The sequence below is a fragment of the Aptenodytes forsteri genome, unplaced genomic scaffold (assembly GCF_000699145.1).
Source record: "Aptenodytes forsteri isolate BGI_AS27 unplaced genomic scaffold, ASM69914v1 Scaffold252, whole genome shotgun sequence".
NCBI lineage: Eukaryota > Metazoa > Chordata > Aves > Sphenisciformes > Spheniscidae > Aptenodytes > Aptenodytes forsteri.
Genome location: NW_008794281.1, coordinates 1647784 through 1673176, shown reverse-complemented (window position 1 = coordinate 1673176; position 25393 = coordinate 1647784). Strand labels below are relative to the sequence as shown.

Here is a 25393-nt window from a genome sequence, read left to right as displayed (position 1 = left end):
TTACTAACCAGCCGTCAAGATGAAGTATCTCTAACCGTATCTATGTATTATTTTTATATTTTATATTTTATATACTGTATATTATATTATTTGTATTATAATATCTACATATAGCTGTATCTATATATTCTGATAAAGCATCACAAGTTCAGTCGATCAAGTTCTGTACTCCAGTTTCCTTAAAAGTGATGTGGTGTTCCTAAGTAATTTTGCTGTTGCGATAGCTTTGTATTTTAGACACACTCAGTAGCGTGGCAAGGAAGCAGTTCTTCCTGTCGAACAGGGAACCATACACATCTGCATCTCCTTGTTCCACCCATTTCTCCTCCCCAGTCCTGTGCAAACTCCGGTACAACATTGCTTAGCAACATTCCGCTCTGCTAATCTGAGCTATCTGTTCGCTCTGACTGAGGTAATAATATTAAATTATAAGTTATTCTGAGGCCCTTGGAGTAGAAGTCGCAGAGTATTCCTCCGTATATCTGTTGGGTTTTGGTAATGGTATATTTTACCCACAGTGAAAATCAGACTGTACAGCTCATATGCACAATTAAAGCAGAGGAAGAAAAAAGATACTGAGTGGAGACTTAAACTTTTGGGTTTTGCTTGATTTGTATTTAGTGTTGTCTTGTTCTTAGAAATCTTCATTTTAAAATCTTTTAAATGTCACGTCATCCTTACATGATGTCAGGGTGACTAACTTTGGCAAGATTTGGGAAGAGGGTCAAGAAAAAGTGCAATCTGTATATGCAGTGTAGAGTGAGAAAGTTATTTTTTGAGACATTTTTACTAATATCTGAAATATTCCAAGAGAACCGAGTGCTCCAGCTTATTGACTTCAGTGCCCCTTGGTAAAGGAAAGGGAAATCGGGATGTTCTGCGCAGGACAAATGAGTTCTCCATATGGCTGATTTACCAGAAAGTATTAAAAATGCTCTCCCGACATCCCCGTTGGCCTCTCAGGGCAGTCGGAGACCTGTCTGGTGACAGGAAGAGGAGAACTACATGAAGTTTGATTTGATAGCTAGCTGCAAACCTGGCAAAAAGACGTTTGAAACCCCTGTGCATGTCAGGGAGCGTTACGGTGAAAAAGATGGGGAGGTTCCTCAAACTTCTCGTGTATCTCTGGCGCACAGCAGATGATGGCTTCTTATGTATTCAAAATTGTATCTATTATTGAAGTGAGAGAATTTGACAGATCATTGATCCTGAATATAGCTGGCAAAGATTTGGACTTGAAAGAGGCTTCCATAAGGGAGGAAACTGAGGGGAAACATTTGTATCACCATTGATGATAAAAGTCCATAATAACTCTTGTTGAAACTTGCTGTACATGAAAATTAATGATTTTTGAAATTGAATAGAAGAATGGCTTTTCAGGGCCTGTTTTTCCTAACCCAGCCCAAAATAGTTCTTCATCTGTTCTTTCCACCTTAGGGTGCAGAATGACCTCCTTCAAAGCAGTTGGTTTTCTTTGTGTGATTGTAAAGATGTCTCAGGTAGGAATAATCTGTGTTACGCAGACTAGACCACAGCTCCTGCCACACAAGCAAACGCAGAGTTCCTTCCCAAACTTCTAATGGAGTTTCCCTAAATTTAAGGCAGTCACTGAAAATTGTTATCTGCTACTCTGTAATAATATTGCAGTGAAATACTTCTATTAGATTGCTATTCAGGTTCTTGTGGCAGATTTATAACCACGTGAAAATGATTGATTAAAATGGTTTCTGTAGTGTCATTTCTCATCAGAAAATAAATACTGGCAGTCTAGTAACTAGAACTGACCAAAATTAGAAGGCTATTCTGATGTTTTGTCGTTGTTCTTGTTGTTCTGTGACATCTGAGGATACCTGCAATAGGGAGAGTGGCGCTTACTTTCACTTCTTGAATGTTTGCAGGGAACTTGCCGTGGAGATGCATCTGGCACCTTCCCAGTGCTTGACTGTACTGATCCACTTTCATGAGGCTTTGTGTTGGCTTACAGCTGCAGAACTTCATCTCTGTAGCAGAAGTAAACAAATTCTGCTAACAGTTTAAAGAGTAGTGGTAGCTATAAGAAAAATAGTATTTAATTAATGAATGAGATAGAGGTCAAGTTTTAAAACATTACTTGGATTTCCGTGGGGGTTTTTTTTTCAGTTTTTTCTTTTTAAGTATTTTTTTCTTTGGGTTTTTAGGTTGGGTGTGGAGCTAAAGCAGGCTGCTTCTTTGTGGGTGGTGGGGCATTGATTTTTGTTTGCCCTTTTTTTTTTTTAGGGCCATAAGTAGAACTATAGATAGACTGAACATTGTGTTAGCATACCAACAATGAATCCTGCAAAGTCTCAACTTTGCTCCCACCTGTAAGCATGTTGTCATGTTGTCTCTGTTTGCAGTGTAGTGGTTTGGGACTTCACATGACCCTTGCTGCTCACAGACGTGTATTCTTGACTTAAAATGAATGACATCTACTGAAATACTGGAAGTTAGTGTTTGCATACAGTTAAGCATGTGTAGAAGCATTGCAAGCTGGGGACTGCAAAATTAGCGTCTACTGAGTGTGAAAAATAAAATCCCACTATTAAGCAAGCTATTAAGCCAAGTTTCACCTGACTCCTGCCCTTTGTTACAGGCCATCATTTTGGATTGTGCTGCTGTTATCAGTGAGAATGCTGCAGTCATTCACTAGAATATTTGCAGGAAAGAAGGAAAATATGAAAAAAGGTGTTACGATTACAAACATTTGTACCACAAATCAGTTCCAAAGACTTGGAACATCACACCACCTGAGCTTTGTAGTTGAACAAACCATCCTGACCTTCAGGATAAATAATCTTTGCAACAGATGATATTGCCAGCAGGCAACAAATCAAGATTTCTTTGTTCTGCCTAAATTGGAAAAACAAGATGCCTTTATTCACGTGTTCAGGAGCAATTTGGAATCGACAATGAGAACAGTTTTTTGTAAAGTATACAGTACATATTGCCAGTCCGCAAGAAAGGGTTAAGCAAAATGCATTGAAGTTGCTTTATTTTGGACCTGGTTTTGTAAAAATGGCATGTTTCAGCAATGATCGAAACACGTGCAAATGGACCGACTCCATGCTTGGTTGCTGGAATCTCTGAGGTCTGTTACCAGCCCAGGTCAACATCCATCGCTTTACAAGCAACGAAGTCTATAAAACCTAATAAATCTTGGGGCAAAGAGGGGAAAAAAAATACTTCCTCTCCCAACCGGTTTCCTTTGATGACATCACCCAGACCTATGTCTGTGTCTGTTCCAGACACTAAGCGAGTAATTTAATCCTCCGTTTCAACTGAGACCATGGACACAAAGCTGCCTTGCAGCATCTGCAGTCGGCTGATTAACCGTTCTGCTGCAGATGGGTCGTAAATGAGGGGCAGAGGGAGTCAAAAAATACTTCCTCTCCCAACCGGTTTCCTTTGATGACATCACCCAGACCTATGTCTGTGTCTGTTCCAGACACTAAGCGAGTAATTTAATCCTCCGTTTCAACTGAGACCATGGACACAAAGCTGCCTTGCAGCATCTGCAGTCGGCTGATTAACCGTTCTGCTGCAGATGGGTCGTAAATGAGGGGCAGAGGGAATGAAGGCCTGCAGAAGCCCAACGGGAGAGCTTCTTGGGGAAAGATCGAGCGATCGCTGCCGTGTTTTGGAACTCTTCTGCAAACGAGGGAAGAGCTGTGCAAGAATAAACTCTGTCTGCTGTGCCTGCTCTGCAAACAGATTAGCAAGAGTTTGCCTAACACAGGGAAGACCGAGTTCTGAAATAAAATCTACCTCAGAGATTTGCCTTGATTTTAGTGCACATAGAACTTTGCTTCTTCATAAGACGCAAATACAAGCAGACGAAGTTATGTTTCCAGTCAGATTTAAACTTTAGCAACAGAATTGTATACATAGCTGGTGAAACTGTTGAAAGAACACTGATTTCCCCCTATTCAGCTCTGTAAGCCTTATTCAGCGTTAGAGAATAAGAAGCAAATGTTTCGACAACTGCTCGCGGTTTTTGTCAGGTATAAGTGAGCTTTTTGGTAAATTAAAGGGAAAACTAATCTCATGGGAAACCAATGTTCTTCCATAACCCCCTCTCCAGTAGATCTAACTTGCATATTTCAGTTATTAAGGTTTCTCTTGCAAACAAACTTGCTGATTCGCTACATTGATCAGCCATTTCAGCATCCTTTGTGAGTAAGCTAATTCACTATATTCCAGCTAATCTCTCTCTAAGGATGCAGGAGGGAATCAACATCAGTCTTCCTTTCTTTTTTTAAAAATAGGAGTTAGCAAGGAAAAAAAAAGAAAGGCAGGGGGACATCCAAGGATTTGCTATTCCAGTCAAGGAGTCCTCCTTTAGACATTTTTATGCCTATTCTCAAATCTGAAAAACTTCAAAAAACACATAAGATTTGCTATTTCACGGCTTCAAATGAAAGAAAAATTGGCTGAGAGCACCACATCAACCAAACACTGGGATTTTAAAAAATCTTCTACAAGCTTAAAAAGAAGAAAATTGAATTATGAATTAAATGAAAGTGAATTATGAATTAAAGCTTTTCATTAGTTTACAATTTATAATGCCTTCATCATATATTTCTTTTTTCTTGATCCTCATAGTTTATCCCTTCTGATGAAGCGACACTGTTATTACTTCAGATTTGCAAAGATAATTGTAGTTTCTTCTGAATTCTTGGGTGGTACATACCTGCAGATTTCAGTTTTGTGAGTTTTAATACCCCTTTAACAGAAGCAGGCTGTACTTGCATGTATTGCCTACAAATCTTATGAATTCCTTATTCATTCCAGCTTCAAAATTATACATACTAATGTTCAGGAGGGAGGGAAGGAAATCCTGGTCCAGATTTTAAAGCCGGCACATAGGAGGGACTAATGTTCTGGTCCCTTCAATGGAACAACTTCTGTTCTTAAAAAGGAAAGACCCTGTGATCAAATAGTTAGAGACAAATTCAGTTTATATTTCTTGATGGCATTTTTACATATCTTGTACAGATGTTTAGAATTCAAGATCCTACTCTGTTTGATTTGGAGGAGGATCCCTGAACTTAATCTTTTCTATGGCTCACATGACCGCTCAAAGAAAGAAATACGAAATATTAGGTTAAACAATTGTATCATAGGCCTGAAAAACCTTCTCACTTACCAAAATTTTAATGTACCATATTTCATGGAAAATCCTGGTTTTGATGAATCTCCATTTTCTAAGGAGGAAAGGGAGTAAGGAAAAGAGAGGTTTTACTGAAAAGCTTATTGAGACTTCACAGTATGTGGTATGAAGAAGATTTTTTTTCTTTTTTTCTTTTAACTTGATTATTTTCTGGAGCAAAGTTCATAGTGTGTCTGTTATCAAGCAAATCACTTGTTACTCGAAAGCAAAAATGCGTACTGAACTAGTACTGAGTTAAATCAGTAAAAATATGACGGTTATGCTTACATCACACAGAAAGGAAGGAATAGGCTGACTCTTCAGTGACAAAGTGCTTCTGGCTTGGTAAATGTGACTTTTTTTTCCTTAATTCATTGTTTCACCTATAGTGTATACTACATTAGCATCTAAATCAAAGGTTTCCAAAGCTTTAGTTACGCTGTGATTTGAGAGTAACACTGTGGGTGCAATTTGTAGTCTATGGCCTTTCTGTGAAGCAAGCGGGTACTTAAGTTATGTCTGTCTTTCATTAATCTGGTCACGTAAAATAGCACTTTTTTGACAAGCACATTATTTAGTATTGGTTATCCCACAGCAGCACGGACCTGTGATGCAACGATGTGCTTAGTTCATTTCATAAATGGGAAAAACAGGTGCTAAACAAGTTTTAGGATAAGAACATCCACTTTAAGTTAGTTCTTTCGAGGCATGGTTTTGCTAACAGACTGCTACCTCTTTTTGCTTGTTGCTTCCTCTACAATAGAGATAATTTGGCATCATTAGGTATGGCAAATATTTTGAATACGCGTGTACTTGGGATAGAAAAATAACTGCTCTTCTTAGTGATGTTTTCAACCCCCTATACTTTTTCTCCACTTTTTTTTTTTGATAGGGTCAAAATGTTTTGTGATACTATTGGATCAATTTTAAGAAAGGCTCATAAAATAGGTGCACTGTCTCGTTGCAAAATAAGTATATAGCCAATGGCTAGCACAAGTGCACTTGAATTGTGAACTTCTATTAACTTTATGTATTATCTGTGTACCTGGTAGTAACAAAGAATTTTAGACTGCTTTCCTCAGCTTTGAGTAACTTTTTGGTCTAACCCTCAACGTAAGTAGTCGTGAAAGCGTTTTTTCCGCAAGAAGGCGGAGAAGGTGCACGGTGAAAGCCTTAGCCGCCGACAGCTGCCGGGTATTGCTTTCCATCAGACACACGCAGAGTGCTGTACCTGAACCTCTTTTAGCAAAGAATGTCTGTAACTAGCTATTGCATTGGTGAAACATCTCTCGGAGATGTCAGTGGGGAAGAGGGAAGAAGGAAAAGCTTCATGTTTTAGGATGGTGCTAAATTGCTGAATTTACTGTGCCCAGCTGAAGAGCAAAGGGAAGGACTCTAGCTCTGACTTTTGGATAGACTTTTGGATATTTTTTATTTTTTATTTTTTATTTTTTATTTTTTATTTTTTATTTTTTATTTTTTATTTTTTATTTTTTATTTTTTATTTTTTATTTTTTATTTTTTATTTTTTATTTTTTATTTTTTATTTTTTATTTTTTATTTTTTATTTTTTATTTTTTATTTTTTATTTTTTATTTTTTATTTTTTATTTTTTATTTTTTATTTTTTATTTTTTATTTTTTATTTTTTATTTTTTATTTTTTATTTTTTATTTTTTATTTTTTATTTTTTATTTTTTATTTTTTATTTTTTATTTTTTATTTTTTATTTTTTATTTTTTATTTTTTATTTTTTATTTTTTATTTTTTATTTTTTATTTTTTATTTTTTATTTTTTATTTTTTATTTTTTATTTTTTATTTTTTATTTTTTATTTTTTATTTTTTATTTTTATGTTTGGGTTGAAAAAGCATTTCCTAGCGTGCAGGCTTATTTCTTCGTGCTGGAAATTGGCTTAGAACAGACTGAAACCATTTCTTAAATTCTGCTAGCATAACAAGTGCAATAACTAGGTTGGAGTAGCAGTATAACCTGACTTTACTTTTAACAGTCAGTGATACATGGAGGGTATCTGCTGCTCTGTGTTGTCGTCTCTCCAATATCACACATAAATTAGGCTGTTACACTTTTATTTCCTTTGTTCATCCTATGGACCTGTCGATCACTCCAAACCCTTCCCAGAGTGCTGGCAAGCAATCTGACAACATACCCACTGGCAGAGCAACCCCTCACAGTTTCCTAGGAAACACGGCTGCCGAAATACCCTGCGAAGAGCAGGAGGAAGAATAAAAGGAACGAAGACAGTTGCTTTGGGATTTTTTTTCCCCCTAGTTCTTTACTCTTCCGAACAATATCAAATATGTAAGCAATCTACTACAAATAATAGTGTCAGTGTGGTAATCGCGTTGTCTGTTCTAACATGCCTACGATAGTTATGTGCTAATCACTGAAGAAACAGAGCAAGAATGGCGTTATCTGTCTTTGTGGATTAGAGTCCAAATTTTATTTCTTGCTTTTCACGTCAGTGATTTTTCAGCTTTTGATAATGTCTGCAGGTGCTGTTGGAGTCCTGTGGTCAGGTATGAGACTAACACAGCGAAGCTACAGGGAAGTCATATACATATTTGTCAGTTGAGGAAAGCCATCACTCCTCCTAAGGTGGAAGAAGAAAAGGAGAAAATGTGTTTCACCTGCACCTTCTCAATGCTCACCTTTCTTCAAACCCTGTAAATTACATTCTGGAACGGCAGGGTTTGAGTCTGTTGCTTACTGAAATGTCGGCAACAATAAACGATTCTAATGAAACAGCTAGGGCTTTATTATTTGTATTGCCACTATTGCAGAGTGCAAATAGCTTATTTCTACTGCAACTCCACTGGCTTCAGTGGAGAACGGACCAGGAAAAAACTTGCCACATTGTTTTGTTCCTTGCAGACTCTTCTATGGCCCTCATCATACTAGGACTCACGTTGCTGCTAGACGGCATATTAATTGATGTGAATAAAACCTCTTAGGTGGTTTTGGGGTGAGTTTTTTTGCTGTTTTCTTTTCTAGCAGAAAGTTAGGGAGCTTTATGGTGATGTTGTGTTCTTATGGAAAACAGTTTCAGTAGCTGTAGAGGGAGCCTTCCTTTTCACGTGAATGGTTTTTACTCTGTGAACAGCAGCGCGGTACTGTGAGAACTGAGTTGTTAGCTATGACCTTTGTCCTGATGCTTCATGCCCAGGTATGTCCTATTGCTGTAACCTAGAGATGGACGAAGGCCTGTAGAGAGAAAGTCTTCTAACCAACTATAGATATTAGGAAAAAATACAACGGAATAACTCTAGTAAAATATGGGCTTCTCAAGAAATCTAGACATTTCAAATGATATACCAACGTTCCTTTTTTCTGTCAATGTAAAGGAAACTATACCATTTTTGCAAACACTGGTGTTTTGTTCTACCTCCTAGAATAATTTTTGAACTGATCCAATTTGATGCAATGACTTTTCATCTGTGGTGACGGATGTTCTTCTCAGTAATAATGCAGTAATATGTACATAATGTTTTTCTAGACCTTCTTGTCTGTATCTTCTCGCTAGTCTTTCTAATCTATCTGCAACCAAGTTTAAAAAGAAATCCTCAAAGGATTCCGCAGGTAAAGACTCCATAAATGATGATAGGATTATTAGTCTTTGGCGGTCCTAACTTGCTCCAATGCACTCTGATTAGAAGTGCTGGTCTTCAGAAACCCGGGGCCATAAAAATCCAGTGAGACCTGGAACTAACCCCTTGGTGCTATTATACCTATAACAGTGCAATTACGCTATATATGTCTTCAATTCAGAAAAGCATTTGTTAAACAATTGCCTACAGGTTCTTTGTATTCTTTAGTCAAATTAGAGAATGGAACCTTTTTTTTTTTCCTTCCCTTTTTTTTTCAGTATCCCGTTCATTATGATGGCAGATTCCTGATCCTTCCTTCCCCCTTCTGGATGTCTGTACTTGTGCTGCATAATAGGACAGACTGGAATCTGAGTCAGAGGTTAGGGAAAGAGGGTAATTAAAGAACTTACACAGCAACCTGGGAAACATACCACTTAGCCTTGAGCTCAGGGATTTGTAAGGCTAATGGTTTCCCAAATAATCCCTGTGAATACGATTGCACACAAAGAAGTGGGGGAAAGTAGAGGGGTGGGAGAGACAGGGAGCAGATACAAGCTGCAGCTGAAGAATGCTGGCTTTGCAATACTAAGTAGCTGAACAAAGCTATCTGTCTTACTGCGCCTTTCCGTTCCTCCCACCCACTTTGTATTCGTTAATAGCACTGAAATATCATGCTATAGAAAACAGTTTCTGCAGAAGAAACATCTGGCTCCTTAAGGCTCAAGCAGTGGCTTTAAGATTTCCAAAATATTCTTCATCATACTTTGTTCTTTTAGTTATTTATGAGTGACTTCTGAAAACAGGCCAGTGGTAAACTCCTAAGTGGAATCCAGGTTTATGTTTTTATGTGTTTCTTCTGATTATGTCTCTTTATTAATCTGATTTTTAGGATAGTGTGAAAAAGAATGTTGCTCGATGGGGGACAGACTGCAATTCAGGCAGGTCGCTTTATTCCACATCACAGCAGGGCATTGGATTTTGAAGCTAAACTTGTAAACTTAGCAACAAAGGCATGACCCATAAAAGTCACTGAACCCCTTACAGCACATTAAGAGGTACAGTCATACAATGAGCTACTTCAAAGCCAAATCTCTTTGAGCAGCTGTCATGTAGCCTTGGGTACCATTGCCGTTCTCCACACTTACAGCTCTTATTCTGTGAAATGCAGCGTGTTGTCCTCCAGCCCTGCAGCTAATGTGCTGGCTGGCTGAGCTTTGGTTGCGTCTAGGTAGGTGCTAGGTGATTCCTGCAGCAAGTCGTGTCCTTTTTGGCTGTTCCAGAAAGGCAGGGGGGTAAGGGCAGTAGGAGCTGGAACCTGGGGTAAAGGTAAGGCCTCTTCGGCAGAAACTCTAGGTTGTAGGTGAATGACAAAGGGACAAAATGAGCCTATACAAAACTATCAGGTAGGGTTCATATGATAATAGGGATTTTCTCCCTCTTTGGCCATCCTGTAGGAAGGAGGCTGGCTAGTCTCCACAAAAATTCATATAAATGTATATATTTTTGTTTTTTCTTAGTACTGCTTTTCTTGTATCTTGCAAATTGGTGCACCAATAACTTGCTTACTCTTTCAGCCAGCTGCAACCTGCACGTAGATTTTCAGCTGTAATTCCTCTGTGCTGTGTATGTATTTGTATTTATGTCTCCAACTGGGGGCACGATCCAGTTACGTGTCAGGTGTACTGGTTAAAGCAAGGAAAGATGCATTTTGTCAACCCTTCTTCCCAAAGTCTGCCTCCCAGTGCTTTCTTCTGCAACGTGCTCCTTGGCCATGTTTAAAGCCTGTCATCCTGCACTGATGTATTTTTTCTCTCTGCAGACTAGCACTTGGTCATCTGACAGCACTACCTCTCACAGTCATTTTTAACATCCTTAAAAGTTGTGACACAGAGACGGTGTACCTTGAGGGCTATGTCTAGCTTGGAGAACTAATAAAATCTGTTTGGATGGAGTCAGGCTGTCCTTCAATGAAAAATTCCTCAGCCATGCAGATGAGAATGTCATGGTCACAAGCTAAATCAGAAACTTTTCAATTTGATTTTTAATGTCTGTTAGCCTAACTTAATGCGATTGCATTTGAGGACCAAGCTGTATTTAGGCAAGACTTTTTCCTGTCTCAAAACCTACTGTTTCTGCATAAGTATCTTCTCTTGAACGAAGAAGCCATGTAAAAAGGGGATGCACTAAAGATTCTCATCTGAGGAAAAAATGAATACACTAAAATATTATCATGGTAAAGGCTGAGTAAGACTCAGAAAATTGATACATTTGAACAACAATTATTGTAACACATAAAGCTACCAAAGAAGGTTTCTTACTCTCTTTTTTGTTAAAGTTTTACTTTATTTGAATGCCTCTTTGGAAGTGAGCTGCTGTGTGTTTTCCTGTCATTCTGAAGATGAATGTGCCAATGAATTACCTACCTCCTCTACGATCCTTTTGTCCTTCCCTAGAAGTGTAATTTTTTTAATATATATAGACACATACATACACACATATAGCGATAGCCTTTCAGTGAAAGCCTTTTAGATTATGCTCTTTGAAAACGGAAGCGACCAAATACTGGCGTAGCTTCTGCATCTTTCCCACATGCTTGATTTATTGGTGCTCCTATAGGTACCCACTGAAAGCAATAAATGAGAGAGCATCTTTCCAATCCTAGAGGAAGAGAGGTGTTTAACTCTGTTGTCTGTTGTTCTATAGGTACGGTTCTAAACTAAGCACTGTAACTGTTATACCCCTACGAAACCAGTGTTAATGTTGGTGAATTGTAGAAATACTTGTGAACATAACGTTCATAGCCCTAGAGGTTGATTTAATGCTGCAACCACTACCTGTGGGAACTGCTTCAGTGGGATGGATGGTTTTTTCTTAAGAAAAGGCATAAATAAAAAATTTTAATCTATTTGAGGTTTTAAATGCCTTTTTTAGTAGATACATTGTTGTATCTTATTCCATTGTTCTTCATGTTTCCCAAATATGGGGTTTCTTTGTTTTTTGCATCACCCCGTATCCCTCAGTTGTTTGGATTGTTTGCTTTTGCTACATAATGGTAGTACAAGTTCCATAGCAGTATTTCCTGTGAGATTTGATTGATGGCAATGAATGTGGGCAGCTACTTTTCCCCCTACCGCATTCTCCATATGCCTAATAAAATTGTAGAAATAGCTCTAGCTTTGTGTGCGTGTGTTTAAACAAAAAGCACTGTTTTGCATTCTTTTGGCTATTTTTCCAGCCTTTCTGAAACGTGTTGCTGGTTTTTCTTCTTTCTTTCTTCTTGTATTTTGCCTCTTAGTCCAAGCTATGAAAGAACCAAAGATTGGACTTGAAAGGTTTTGCCACTGAGAACGTAGGTGGAACTTTAAAACTTGTGAATGATACGATACATGGTCTACAAGAAGTTCTCCTTATTCACTTGATGTGCATGATATGATAAAAGAATGTCTCAACTCCAAAGTCAAAATTTTTTTCAAAATGCCTTGAAACCATGTTAATTCACTGTAAGGGAACATAAGGAAATACTTTTTTACTGTGAGGGTGACTGAGCACTGGAATGGGTTGCCCAGAGAGGTTGTGGAGTCTTTCTCCTTAGGGATATTTAAAAGCTGTCTGGACACGGTCCTGGGCAAATGGCTGTAGGTGGCCCTGCTTAAACAGGGGGGTTGGACAAGATGGCCTCCAGAGGTCCCTTCCAGCCTCAACCATTCTGTGATTCCCTGAAGTACTGTGATTCCCTGAAGTACTGCAAGTTTTCTTTTATTGATGTATAGCAGAAAATCCGCTTTGAAATTGCAAATTAACACAGCACTTGATTAAGAAATACAGGAGTATTATTAAAAGTTCTCTTTTCTTTGTGCAGAAACACGAACAGATAGAACAAAGAAACTGTTTAGACACTACACAGTTGGATCCTATGACAGCTTTGATGCTTCAAGGTAAGAATTTTTTTTTTTGGTCGCAGTCTGTTTACAAAACCTTTCTGGGTTTTATTTAATTGCTACTTTTGGTTTAGACTTTTGAGGGGAAGAGGAAAGCAGATTACTAAACAGAGCTTCTTGAGATATCATTCTACATCTAAATTGGTTTTTATCGCAGCTTACTTTTTCATATGGGATGGGTCTACAAAAATAGTGAGTAATGAAGTAATGAGTATCGCTATTTTGTTTTCATAAGTGGTGAAAGAGATCAGTATTTCACGGAAGCAGTATGTTCCAGCTGCTTCTACAGTCAAGGACCACTTAAGTTGTTGGACACGTCACAAGATCAGGCCTTCTATATCTGTTCACAGAATCATACTTGCTGACAAGAAAGCCAAAATAAAATTTTGTGATATGTTGTTCTGAACGGTATCTTAGATCCTAAGTAGAAATTAGGCTGTTAGAAATGAGGAATTTAGAAATTAGATTATTTATTTGCAGTTTCTGCTGAGTATTCATGATTTTTAAGCAGGTTCTTTTCCCACATGCATATACATTGGACATACAGCCAACTTCTGGTAGAAAGGATGATTTTTGAAGCACAGAAACTCGGTTAGCTGTTGGTGTCTTCTTGATAAAATTGTGGTGGCATACTGGAATCATTACGCTTTTCTCCTAACTGTCTAATTACAGCTTGGGGTTTTTTTTTTGTTTTCAAGAAAAACACCTTTTTTGTAGGAGAAGAGTTCTGAAATGTGTAGAGCAATGATGGCAGAGTTTCATGTAGCACACTATTTAAAAAAAAAAAGACAGAAAATGTGGTAACTGTTGGTTTTATTATGTGATCTCAATCCTTGTTCTGAGGGTCATGCATAGTTTCGATGTCAGTTAAACAATTTGGGGAGGGAGGATGGAGTTCAAGTCAGCTGAAGCAGTTTGGATACCCAAGATGTCCTTCCATGTTCCTGTGTTCTCTGAAAGGCGGGGGGCCTGCTGGTTGCCTACTGCATACAGCCTGTAAATATTTGAAAAATAGGTAAATCTGCAGTCCCTTGAGTTGTGATTTGAAAGAGTGTTGCAATGTTGGATGAAGAGGGAAGGTTTGGTGACACAGTGGGAGGAAGCACAGGCTTGTGGGTTGGCTACGATCATCCTGTCTTGGAGGCTCTGATCTTCCTGTTGCTGTATACGGTGTGCTGTAGGGCATCAACTCTTGCTGCTGTGACTTAGGAATAGAGAAACCCCATTTCAACATCTTGCATTTTCCCCTGCCATGATCAGCCAAGTTACCAGAGTTTTGCACTGTTGGACAACGATGTGATTGACTGGGAAGTCTAATAATGATAAAGTTGTCAAGAGACGCTGTTAGCCTGTACTATGAAACACGTAACTGTTCTGCAGAGCAAGCTCACTGGTTACTGGTTACATTTTCAGTGAGCAGAGTCGGCTTTTTGCAACATTCTTTGAGTGATTATTATTCTATAAAATTCATAGCCTTGTCTCTGTATTTCAATGTTAATGGATAAGGTTGTTTCTGTAAAACTAGAAGCTGTGGCCACAGCATGTTGCCTCAGAGATACCAATTAGTCCCACTTGGAAACCTACTCCTACTTTCTAACAAAAGATTGTTTCATTTGAAAATGTCACTTCTATCAAAAACTTTTTTTTTGGGGGGGTGGGGAGGTGGGGGAGCTATTGATTCTAAAGCATTTGGATTTTTTGTTTTCCTTTTCCCAAGAAAATTCAGATCCATTCTTGGGAGAGAACAATGCCGCCTGCCTTTCTAAAATAGGCAGTACTCTATTGTTTAGAGAGGTTATTTTGAAAGCAGGAGGCCAAAAGCCATGTTCAGACCAAGGGCTTGAACCTCATCTCAGTGGTGTTCAAGTATGTCTTTCAACCAGTGAGCTGTTGGGGACGAATGGATTATACTCTCTGCTTTTGGGAAGTCACGGAAAGTGCGTGAGATGTTTGGGGGGGAAGGGAGGGAGGTTGTTGGTTTATTTTTGGATTGTTTTGGGTTTTTTTCCTCTTAAGGTATTGGGCTTGTGCAGTGCAACAGCAAAGCTCTCAAAAAATTAACATTACCTGATTCAGGACTACAGCTAAGCAGGAGAGTTTATCAGATGAAATGATAGGTTTTGTACAGCCTTATTATTGAGAAATTAGGTATGAAGTATGTCTGCAATTGCTCCTGATTCTGGCATCGATACCTGTTAATTGTCTGAGCAGTAAGAGGGAAAGCAACAGAGTTCTCCTGGCGGCTTCTGAGTAAACCAAAGTTTTGAAGAAAACTCAAGGATAATTTCCACAGAGAACCTGAAACCCAGCGGACCCATTTTGAAGAGTAATAATGGCAGTCCAGGAGTACAAGTGGAAATTGAGGGAAGGTAGGAGAGGGTAGAATTAATGGGAAATTCCAAGAAATACAGTGCAAAGATAGACTTGCTTAACACACTTTTAAGTAGAGAAAAGTACGGTAATTTTGTACTTTTTATAAAATACTACCAGGAAAACTTAAAAAATGGTTTTGGTGTCCAAGTTTCCAAATCTAGTTGGTTGCTGGAAAAGAAAAAAACTTGTTTCTCTGAGGTGCATATAATAACTTACTGTAGTGATATATTTACAGAAAACATATACCATGATGAAAGGTAAACTTCCCTTTTCATGCTTTACAAACATGACATACAGCAAAACGCTGTTCTGATACACAAAACAGAGTTTTGCTGTCCTAAAACTGCATTAGCACACAAAGTTGCATTTCAGATACTTGACTGAGGCTGCAAATCAGCTTTTTGTACATCTAAATGGTAATTTTACTGGTGCTTACGTATTGCTGGTAAAGAAAAAGAATTTGCATTTAAGAGTCTGGCTGGAGATTACTATGTCTTGTTAGTACGTACAGATTTAACTCCTAGCATGGGCTTTTTCAGGGAGGGGAATTGTTAAAAGAGGCAAACAAGATGTCAAACTAACAGCGGTTCTCGATATTTCCAAATTTGTACTGCTTTGCTTTCTGTTATCACTTCCTATCAGAGTAAGGCAGGAATATAGTGAAATAGATTTAACTGCTTGCAGCTAAGTTTTAATAAACATTTGTCAGAAGGCAATTGTGCCTATGTTCTAAGAAGAGCTTTGAAACCAAAGTATTAACAAAACCGATCCAGTTCGTTTATGGAGATGATGTGGGGGAGTGAGGGGAAGTGTCTGCTCCCTTCTCTTTTTCCTTCCCTCTCCCAAAGGGTAAAAACTGCTGAGTAGAAACACTCTGTTCAGAAATGTATATTAATGGCCTTATTCACATGCAGGAAAATACATTGTACATGGCATTTTTCATCTTTAGGAGAATCTGCTGCTTGAGTAATGGAGGTTCATTAAATCCTATTTCAGCTTTGCATAAGAGATCAGTTAACCAGGCATTAATACTTCAGGAAAATGGGTAGTGTGCTTACTAATACGTAGAAAGGGAGTGGGATTTGCTTGCCAGTACAAATAGTCATTAAATATCATACAAATATAATATTTGAAACTACCAGATCTAATGTATTATCTGCTTTAAATGCTGACGGGACACATTAATTCTGTTATGCAAAAATAATGTTGTCTCTTGCAGCTGTCATGCGCTGCTACTGCTGACGTCCCTTTACACGGATTCCTTTACTATTTTATTAAAACCTTTTAAGAACTAATTACTTTCAGTTGTTTTCCTTTAATCTGATGCAGATGGACAAATGTTGAAGGGAATAGGCTTTGTTGCAATGGCATACATGTGAGAGTGGGTAAAGTTTCTTACGCTAGCAGGAGCTCTTATTGAACATACAGGAGTAAATACATGTAAATACATTTGTCTCGGGCTGCAGCTCTGGAGGCTGAGGTGGCAAGTGGGACGGGCAAAGTTTCCTTCTGCCTCCCCAGATGGAGCAAGCAGGCAGCACAAATGGTGTCAGATCCCAGGAAACGCCATGGCCTGAGGCTGTACTTGCTTGACTTATAGCCACAGAGAGGAGCAGAAAGCAGGCATGGAAAAATCATAGAATCATAGAATAGTTTGGGTTGGAAGGGACCTCTAAAGGTCATCTAGTCCAACCCCCCTGCCGTGGGCAGGGACATCTTCAACCAGATCAGGTTGCTCAGAGCCCCGTCCAGCCTGACCTTGAATGTTTCCAGGGATGGGGCATCCACCACCTCTCGGGGCAACCTGGGCCAGTGTTTCACCACCCTCAGCGTAAAACATTTCTTCCTTAGATCTAGTCTGCATATACCTTCTTTTAGTTTAAAACCATTAACCCATGACCTAAAGAGCAGATACACCAACGAAGTTGCGAGGAGGTAATGTAAGACTGCTTTGACGTGTCTCTGGAGTTTTGTGTCTGCCCTGTATCTGTGGGCAGCAGTGGTCAAGGCAACCATGGGACGTTGGTTTTGAGAGCTGGAGTGGATCCCATTGAGTTTGTTAGGAAAAATGTTTGTTTCGGTCTGTCTCGTCTAGGCTGGATGGGCAATATTGTGATCAGCAAAGCAAAAGCTTCCAAAGTATTAGAAATGTTCTTTAGAAGTCTAGTTAAAGTTCAGGACTACCTTTAATTCAAACAAAATTATTTGTAGGTCTTAAATCAGTTATTTCATGGAGCCCTCTTTCATCAAGGTCGAATTCCAGTTTAATAACAGAAATTATTGCTAAGGCATAGAATGGATGTTGGAATTAAAAAAAAATTCTTTATTTTTTTAAAAATTAAAAATAAGGTAAACCTTTAGAAATTTTTATCTGCTTTTTAACTGAAGTGAGGGAATGAATTAATTCTCTCAAGATAGGACAGTGAATTGTTCAGTCAGGAAAGTCAGAGAGAAGACAAAATTAAGTTACAAAATTAAAATATGTGAAATTTATTTATTGCTTAATTTCAAATGTAAAATGTTAGCACCTTTTTAAATGTGATGTGACTGGTGATAAAGTGGTAACTTAGTTTTCATACTCCAGAGACATAAATAATATGAGCAATTTGGGTACTATGCAAAGATTATAAACTTGATTTGGTGGAAAACATAATCCAGTTGCCTTCACGGATTCGGAAGCTTTAGTACACAACAGTGGAAACTTTTACTACTGCATTAATTGCATCATCTCCCTCCCACCCCCAACAGAACAGTGAAATAGCAGAAGTCAATAGCATAACTGAATGCCAACTTCAATGCAATTATGAAGTATGCGATAGAACTGTAAGGTTTCCTGCCTCTTCTGTGTCTTCCCTTTCCTCACAGTACAATCGACTTTCACATCTTATTTTTTTTTCCTAACCACTTTAACTGGTACTAATCACTGCATGGGAGAAGTTTTCTTGGTGCCTTTTCTTGACATCCTATGGCTACAGCAGTATTAAGAAGCTCACAGGAGAGGAAGTAATAATAAATAAGCTTTTTCAAAGGCTTGTTGCTACAAAGTTAATAACGGGACCAAATTATTTGCCTTCTGGTTTTAGTACTATTTTTCTGGATGACGAAAAAGAGGAAAATTGGATTGTGTAGTCTGGGAGGTATGTGTAAGAAAGCTTAATTAAAAGCTTAATTCGTTAACCCTAATGCCCCTACTTGGAGTCAGGTGGCAGCATCCATGTCTCCTGAGCATAGGAGCTGACAGAAGCAGCTCCTCAAAAGCCAATTTACATACAAACATGTAACAAAAATGAGAGATTCTTCTTGGCTGTACATCCCAGCAATTCTCTGTTGATGTTGTCATCTGCACTGTTGGATAGAGCAGCATAAGCTTTAATCCTAGACAGCTCAGAGAGACTCTTTGGCACAGCTGAAGGTGTCTACCCCTGTAATTCAGCATACTGTGCAGTGCTTTTTATTTATTTATTTTTTAACCCGCAAAACCTACCTGTTGAATACCTCAGTCTTTCTCCCAAAGTTGTGATGTAAATGGTGCTGTCTTAATAGTTTAAGCATTAGGTGTGTTACACAGTAATTACACTTTTTTTTAGTGGAAGCTCTCAATTTGACGCAGAGATACTTCCATCTCGTTTGGTATCTGGTTTCATGTGGATATTTTACATAAATACATCATCTTCCTTCTGGAAAAATGCAATTATTCATCACTTTAAATATATATTTAAAATGGATGGAAACCTTTTGAAGAATTCTGGTCCTTGCAAGTCATGAGGTATGTAACAGGGAGCTAAGGGACCTTTTCCTGGTTATGGCTTAGCAGTGGTCCCGCTTCCGTCTTGCGGTGGATCCAGCGTACGTACTTGCTGAGTGCTGCTTGCTTCTGTGCAGCCATCAGCAGCAATCTGTTAAATCCTGGCAAATGGTTCTTTACAAAAATTGAAGGAATGTATAGGAGCCCTTGTTATTTTTTATATCCTGCTTGCCACATTGTCATGTTGGTTCTCCCTAGGCCTGCAGAACAGCGAGGGACTGAGAGGGGTATCGTTACGTAGAGAATAGGTCTTTCTGCATTGACATAACTGACTTTTTTGGTTTTCTGTTGGATGGCCCCAGTTCCACTGTACTAATGTTTTCTGTGAAGTTTGTACTGTTCAGTCGATCTCTCGCAGGAACTGGAGTAAGGATATTAAAATGGATACTGTTCATTCTTAAAAATAAATTAATGCTTTCTGTTACTTTATTCTGGGATTGATACATTGGTAATAAGTTGAAAGTGATTTTACAGTTCTTCTTAGCTGCAGGCATAGGTTTTAAACATAATTCTTGGTTTCCTTTTCTCTGGTGGAAAGAAGTAAAAACAGTAGTTTAACTACTACTACATACGTAGCTCAATTTTTGTCTGGGAGATAGTAGCAAAAATATCTGAGTATGCTCATAGTTGTAATGTATATATAATGTAATGTATACAAAATAGATACATAGATATAACCACATGATATAGTGATGTGGTTACATCTGAATGCTTGTTCCAAATTTAATGATTTAAGAGCTCTGTATATGTGATACTCCTGGTTCTTTTAGGCATAGAGAACAATCAGCACCAACCAAGTTATGGAAAACAAAGTACGTACAATATTTTGTGTGCGTGTATTGTGATTTTATTTCTAAAGATATTTTGTTGGGCTTGCCTGATGCCAGTTCTGAATTAATTCATTTTCTGTGAATATAATAGTCTGATAGCGCTGAACTGCTCTTAATGTGTGAGGCAGGAAGACAAGGGTAGCTCATTTTTAATATCTTCTGCCTCATTAACTTGAAGAATATAATTCAATACAATTTGGAAAATTATATATATGTTTAAGCAATAATTAAGGCATTGTAGATTTTGTGGAACAGGTGGAGATGTAAAATGTGAAGTTTTCGTTTACAGTTATTTAATTTCTAATGAAAATGATCTTACTTGCTAATAAACAACTTCACATTTCACCTTCCCTGCTGTTGTGTGCTGCCAGGACTGAGCTTGTTATGCTGGTGACTACAGAAAATACTTAAAGTAATTGCTAAAACAGGAGGTAAAAAGGGCGCGTGTGTATATGTACCTGAACTGTAGTATCTCTTCGTTGAAATCTGTAGTATAATAGCATAAAAATGCAATATTAAAGTCTAATACAATTACAGGAAGATACAAAACTATATGGTGAGTGGGAAGAGTTTCCATGAACTTGTAAATGCATTTTTAAGTTGTTTGCTGCCTTAATAGTGAAGTTTGTTTAAAGCACTTCGGTAAGATCCTGCTTTTAGCAACTAATGGTTTTGTAACTAATGATTAAAATTTGTCAGACATTTTCTGGGCTAGATGTTTGCCTAAAGTTTTAGCGGTAAAGCGTTAGCAAAGAAAGACCAACAGTTTCCGAGACCAAAGTTGAAAAAAAACCCTATATAGCTCTTCCCAAATTTAAAATTAAAATGCTCTTTCTGAAAAACTTTAAGGGCCCACCTCTAGTGCCAGTGAAAACCTAACTGTGTAACTATGGGTACAGAAGGTCCTGACTGCAAGGGCCGTGATTTGGTGGATGTGCCATTCCTGTACTGCAACTGATACTCTCAAGCTCAACAGTATTTTCTCTGTAACTCCTCCGACCGGGTGCTGGAGGACAGGATGGGTTTAAATATCAGAACGGAAAGCAGCAGCCTGTGTCCTGTGCATGAGGAGGAATAAAGTTTTCTAAATTAGAATAGAGAAAACAAACAAAAAAAAAAGGAAAAAGGAGTGGAAATGACAGAAGGTGAGGACAGCAAGAAAAGATCGTGAGGGTGTGATACCCGGTTAGTTAGAAACGGGAGCCACATAATTAGATGCAAGGGTAGACCAGAGGGACACAGGAGATTAAAATGTTTGTTTTTCAGGGGAAAGAAGAATGATTAAGTTTCTAACAATTAGCGTTTTACATTCCTGTCTCCTAGCCCCCGCTGCGATGACTTAGCTTCCTCTATGTGACCTTTCATTCCCTGCCCCACTGCACCTTTGGCCGCCTTCCTCTCACCTAATCACTAGATGAGCAAAAGCCGACATATGGTGCCTCTGATTGTAAGTGATGCATTTTTAAGTTTTGGCAGGCCAAAAGGAACAAATAACTGTTGAGCTCGCACTGTGGGCTTTCCTCCAGTGGGAGCGATGATTTAAACAATTTTTTTTTTTTTTTCCTCTTTCCAGCCAGATTTTCACAAATATTTATTGCATTTGCAGAATTTGATCTACAATGCAAATTCTAAGGGTGACTGGCAGGCAACATATGTCTTTTTTTCCTCTTAAAAGAAGAAACTATCGAGAAGTCAGAAAGGGGTTGACTTTCATGCTCTGAGTAAAGCCGGTCACTTCCACTGTGCAAAACATAAGGTTGATGGGAGGAGGATGTCTTGTTTTGTCTTGGGACAAATAGATGTGCTGGAGTTGTATTTCTTTATCAATTGCATGGGGTCAAACCGTACAAAGAGGGACCTGCTAAAGAGCAAGCAATAGCTGGTGTCAGGGTGTTCACCTGGAATAAAGAAGTTCTGGGCTTGAGTCCCATGTGTGTTAGACTGCTTCGACTTAAACCCATACCTTGTATTGCTGATGAATGCCAAGAGCCTGGGGATAGACCGATTCTTTATCCAAGTCTTTTGCAACTATTATTCTTTCGCTGAGCCAAGAGACAGATGCTAGCTCCGTCCTAGAGGTTGTGGCATGCAGGTGGGGATGCTAGGTTTGAATGATTGGCAGATATACCAATTGAATAGCTGGTGATATTGCTGGGGGTGCCTGCTCTCTCTGACATAAAATTTCATCCCATATTCTGGAGAAATAATGTCTAACGAAGGCTTAATTTAGACTAAAATATATCAACAAAAGATTTGCTTTAATGGATAAGCATTTCACTAAAACTGATTTCATGGCAAAATTCTGAACAGAAGCATAGTGAATGTTAAGTTAAATACGTGCACTAGGAAATAGCGGTAACTGCATATTTAGAAAAAAGACTGTTACCCATGTGTCTTCTAATTTCTCTAATTTAAAATTTAAAAAAGCATGTTGGGCACAGGTAACGGGTCTCAGAATTAAGAGCTTAACGCTACAATTGAAAACTAGGGCTGATACTGAGTAGATTGTGTGACCCTTTAAACTAGCATTTCCGAAGACTGACAGTGTAGCACTGGCAGATTTGTAGAATCATTGTAGCTGTAGCAGAGGTGGTTTATACCTCCACTGTAAACACTTCAAATATCGTAAATTCTGAAATACACTTAAAATTAAGCTCTATGCATCTTAAGTTAGTCACTCAGTTGAGTTGAAATGATAAACCAAAATTTTTTACCCTGTCTCCAGTACTTACAAAATAAAAGTTTCATATTTCCAGAAATTACGTGTCAATGCAACCAGCGAGCTATAGCTGAACGTCAAAGGAAAGGGGGCAATAAGGAGAGATTCCAGTTCAACATTCACTTAATTAAGGAAAGTAACTGCCAATTTAAGTAAAGCAGAGTTCTCTTTCTTCATCAGCTGATATCTGTAAAGTCAGTAATTTTTCACTGCTACCAAAATTGTGGGCTGAACTGTCCATGCTTTGACAAAATTACTGAAAATTATGATACTGTTAGACAGGAAAGCTGTTAAGATGGACGTTTCTCAAGGTGTTTTGCAGATAAGTAAACAAAATTTGGAGTAGGCTTAAAATAACTCACGGGCTTAGTGTAATTAGAGAAATGGAGAGAGGGGAGAATATATTTCAGAAAAAAGGTAGAGATGCCGCCTCTTTTTTGACGTTAATGAGATTGTGAAACAATATGGTAATTAGTCAGGATTTTTAAAGTGCAAATTTTTAATGTGCAAATTAAACTCCAGTTGAAGCCACCTCTTAATTTCTTTTCAGTAAAATCCTAGAAAATCGAAGTTTCTCACTCTATACTGTGTTTTTAAAACTCTTGGAGAAGAAAAAAGTGGGAAAACGCTTTCAGAAAAACTTTCCTCTATGCCTTTGTTAATACCTTATTTGTTTTGAGACAGAACTTGAAACTTACCGGTAACACGCCTTATACTGAAGTGTCATAAAATTATACAGGAATTTTAACACTGATGATTAAAGCACTGTACGCTTCTGTACAATGTAGATTTTTAAGTGAAATACTTACATCTGCAAAGCTGAAATGGGCAGTCAGGGTTACTCAGACTTCTTGTGGTTAGAGCTGTATTCAGTTTCCAAGGAATGCAGGACAGGAGGACGGTAATTCCTCCTGCTCATCATAGCAAACAGGGTGTGATGGAAACCCTGAGGGATTCCCTTAAAACTAGTTTGAGACTCATGGTTATCACCAGTCCCTTTCCTCTATTTCATAATTTATTTATGTTTAGCCTTTAGTATGTTTAGACTCTCAGAATGGCTGAGTGAGCAAATCAAGTTACGATACTGAAATGTATAGTGAGTTTAATAATTGTTGTAAAGACCTGCAATGTCAAACTGCTACCTTAAAGGGCTTGTGACACATTTTAAAAGTGTTACTCATGGTTATCACCAGTCCCTTTCCTCTATTTCATAATTTATTTATGTTTAGCCTTTAGTATGTTTAGACTCTCAGAATGGCTGAGTGAGCAAATCAAGTTACGATACTGAAATGTATAGTGAGTTTAATAATTGTTGTAAAGACCTGCAATGTCAAACTGCTACCTTAAAGGGCTTGTAACACATTTTAAAAGTGTTATTAAAACACCTTTTTTTTTTTTTTTTTTTAACTAACAGTGGAACTAAAGTGTATTATAGAAACACAAATCAAGAGATCCTGAGGAAGGCGTGTATAATCCCCTGTATTACCATGGAATGTGCACGTGCCAAAGCATGATGACAAAACTGTACAAGAAGAAGGGAATACAGTGTACCATGTTTTTCAGCAAGACAAGGAGCAAGTAGTGCAGCTTGGTTGGGGGCTGGTGGAGTGCTGCAAGACAAGGAGCAAGTAGTGCAGCTTGGGGGCTGGTGGAGTGCCCTGGGGAAGCACCAAATGTGCTTGTCCATCTCTTACACCCCTCTCTGCTTTTGGCCTTTGGCAGAGACAGGGTGTCGGGCTCCAAGAGCTGACACATGTTCAACCCAGCATGGTTGTGCATATGTTCCAGTGGCGCTCCCTAAAAAGGGAAGGAAAAAATTCAAAGTCCTGTCTGATGTATGCCAACTCTGAGATAAGCACGGAGATTGATTAGCAAGCTTTATGAACTAGTTCCGATGCTGCATCAGCTGCAGAAAATCTTTATTATTATATATGGTTATGTTTTTGTTGACTCATACCATTATCTTAGATCTGGGTTTACTTCCCTGGTTCTACCTTTGTTATTTGTCCTATTTGCTAACCTTGAACGTGTTCTTTTCCTTGTTGCTAGGGTTGTCTGTGATAATACTGACCACCTTTAGCAAAAAACATCTGGAGAATTATTGATTAAAAACACCTATATAGAAAAGCAATGTTGTTATTAATAGCCATTATTATTATTATTCCTTTTGTGTAAATACTTTAAATGTTAAGATGCTTAGGGAGAAAATTCCTATTTCTGTGTGGTTTGGTGGCAATAGCAGGGGCTGGAACTGCAGCTGGTTTGGGGTAGAAAAATACAAACCTAAAAAGTAAGGTGGATAAATATTCTAGTTACCTAAACATATGTATGTGTTTGTACAGTCTGTTTGCTCAAGGCTCATAGTATGAGCAATGAATATTAATATTTTCATAGTGCAGGCTTAGATTGCTCAAATGTTTGACAATTATGACTGAAAATTGCTACTAAGTATCAGGTATAAGTGGAGTGTGCTGTAGCCCAAAATACTAATGTGATTGATGGAACATCTGTATGAAATAGTTTGAAGGACTCTGCCTTATAAAACCCTCATGTTCTATACTAGAAGGACACCTGCCTGAATGTTTCACGTTTAGTTTTTACTTTATCATGTGTGGTACTTGAATTGACTATTTATTTTTAAAATACAAATGAAATTAATTAAGATAGAGGAATGAAGCTTTTATTTTTTTTAATCTCACTTTACCACTCTCCTCACCCCACCATGCTTTTTTGTTTTCTCCCTACCAGTGCAGATGCAAGAGAATAATAACATTTCTCTTTAAAAAGACTATATATACTCATTGTGTTGTGTGTGTGTGTATATATATAGTGTATCTATGTATTCATATATGGATATCCATGTATCCATACACACGTACACATATGTATCCCATATATGGGGGGTGTGTGTGTGTACATATATAGGATCATGACCTTACCACTGACTTTTTTTT

At 38.1% G+C, this 25393-nt stretch overlaps 1 protein-coding gene across 1 annotated transcript in view; it reads left to right on the top strand.

Moving 5' to 3' along the window:
• The window catches only part of SHANK2 (SH3 and multiple ankyrin repeat domains 2), a 325234-nt gene that overhangs the window by 147560 nt on the left and 152281 nt on the right, over positions 1 to 25393 (top strand). Inside the window, exon 13 of the mRNA XM_009286552.1 lies at positions 12634 to 12709. Coding sequence (XP_009284827.1) covers positions 12634 to 12709 — 76 coding nt within the window. The remainder of the gene's footprint in view (positions 1 to 12633; positions 12710 to 25393) is intronic.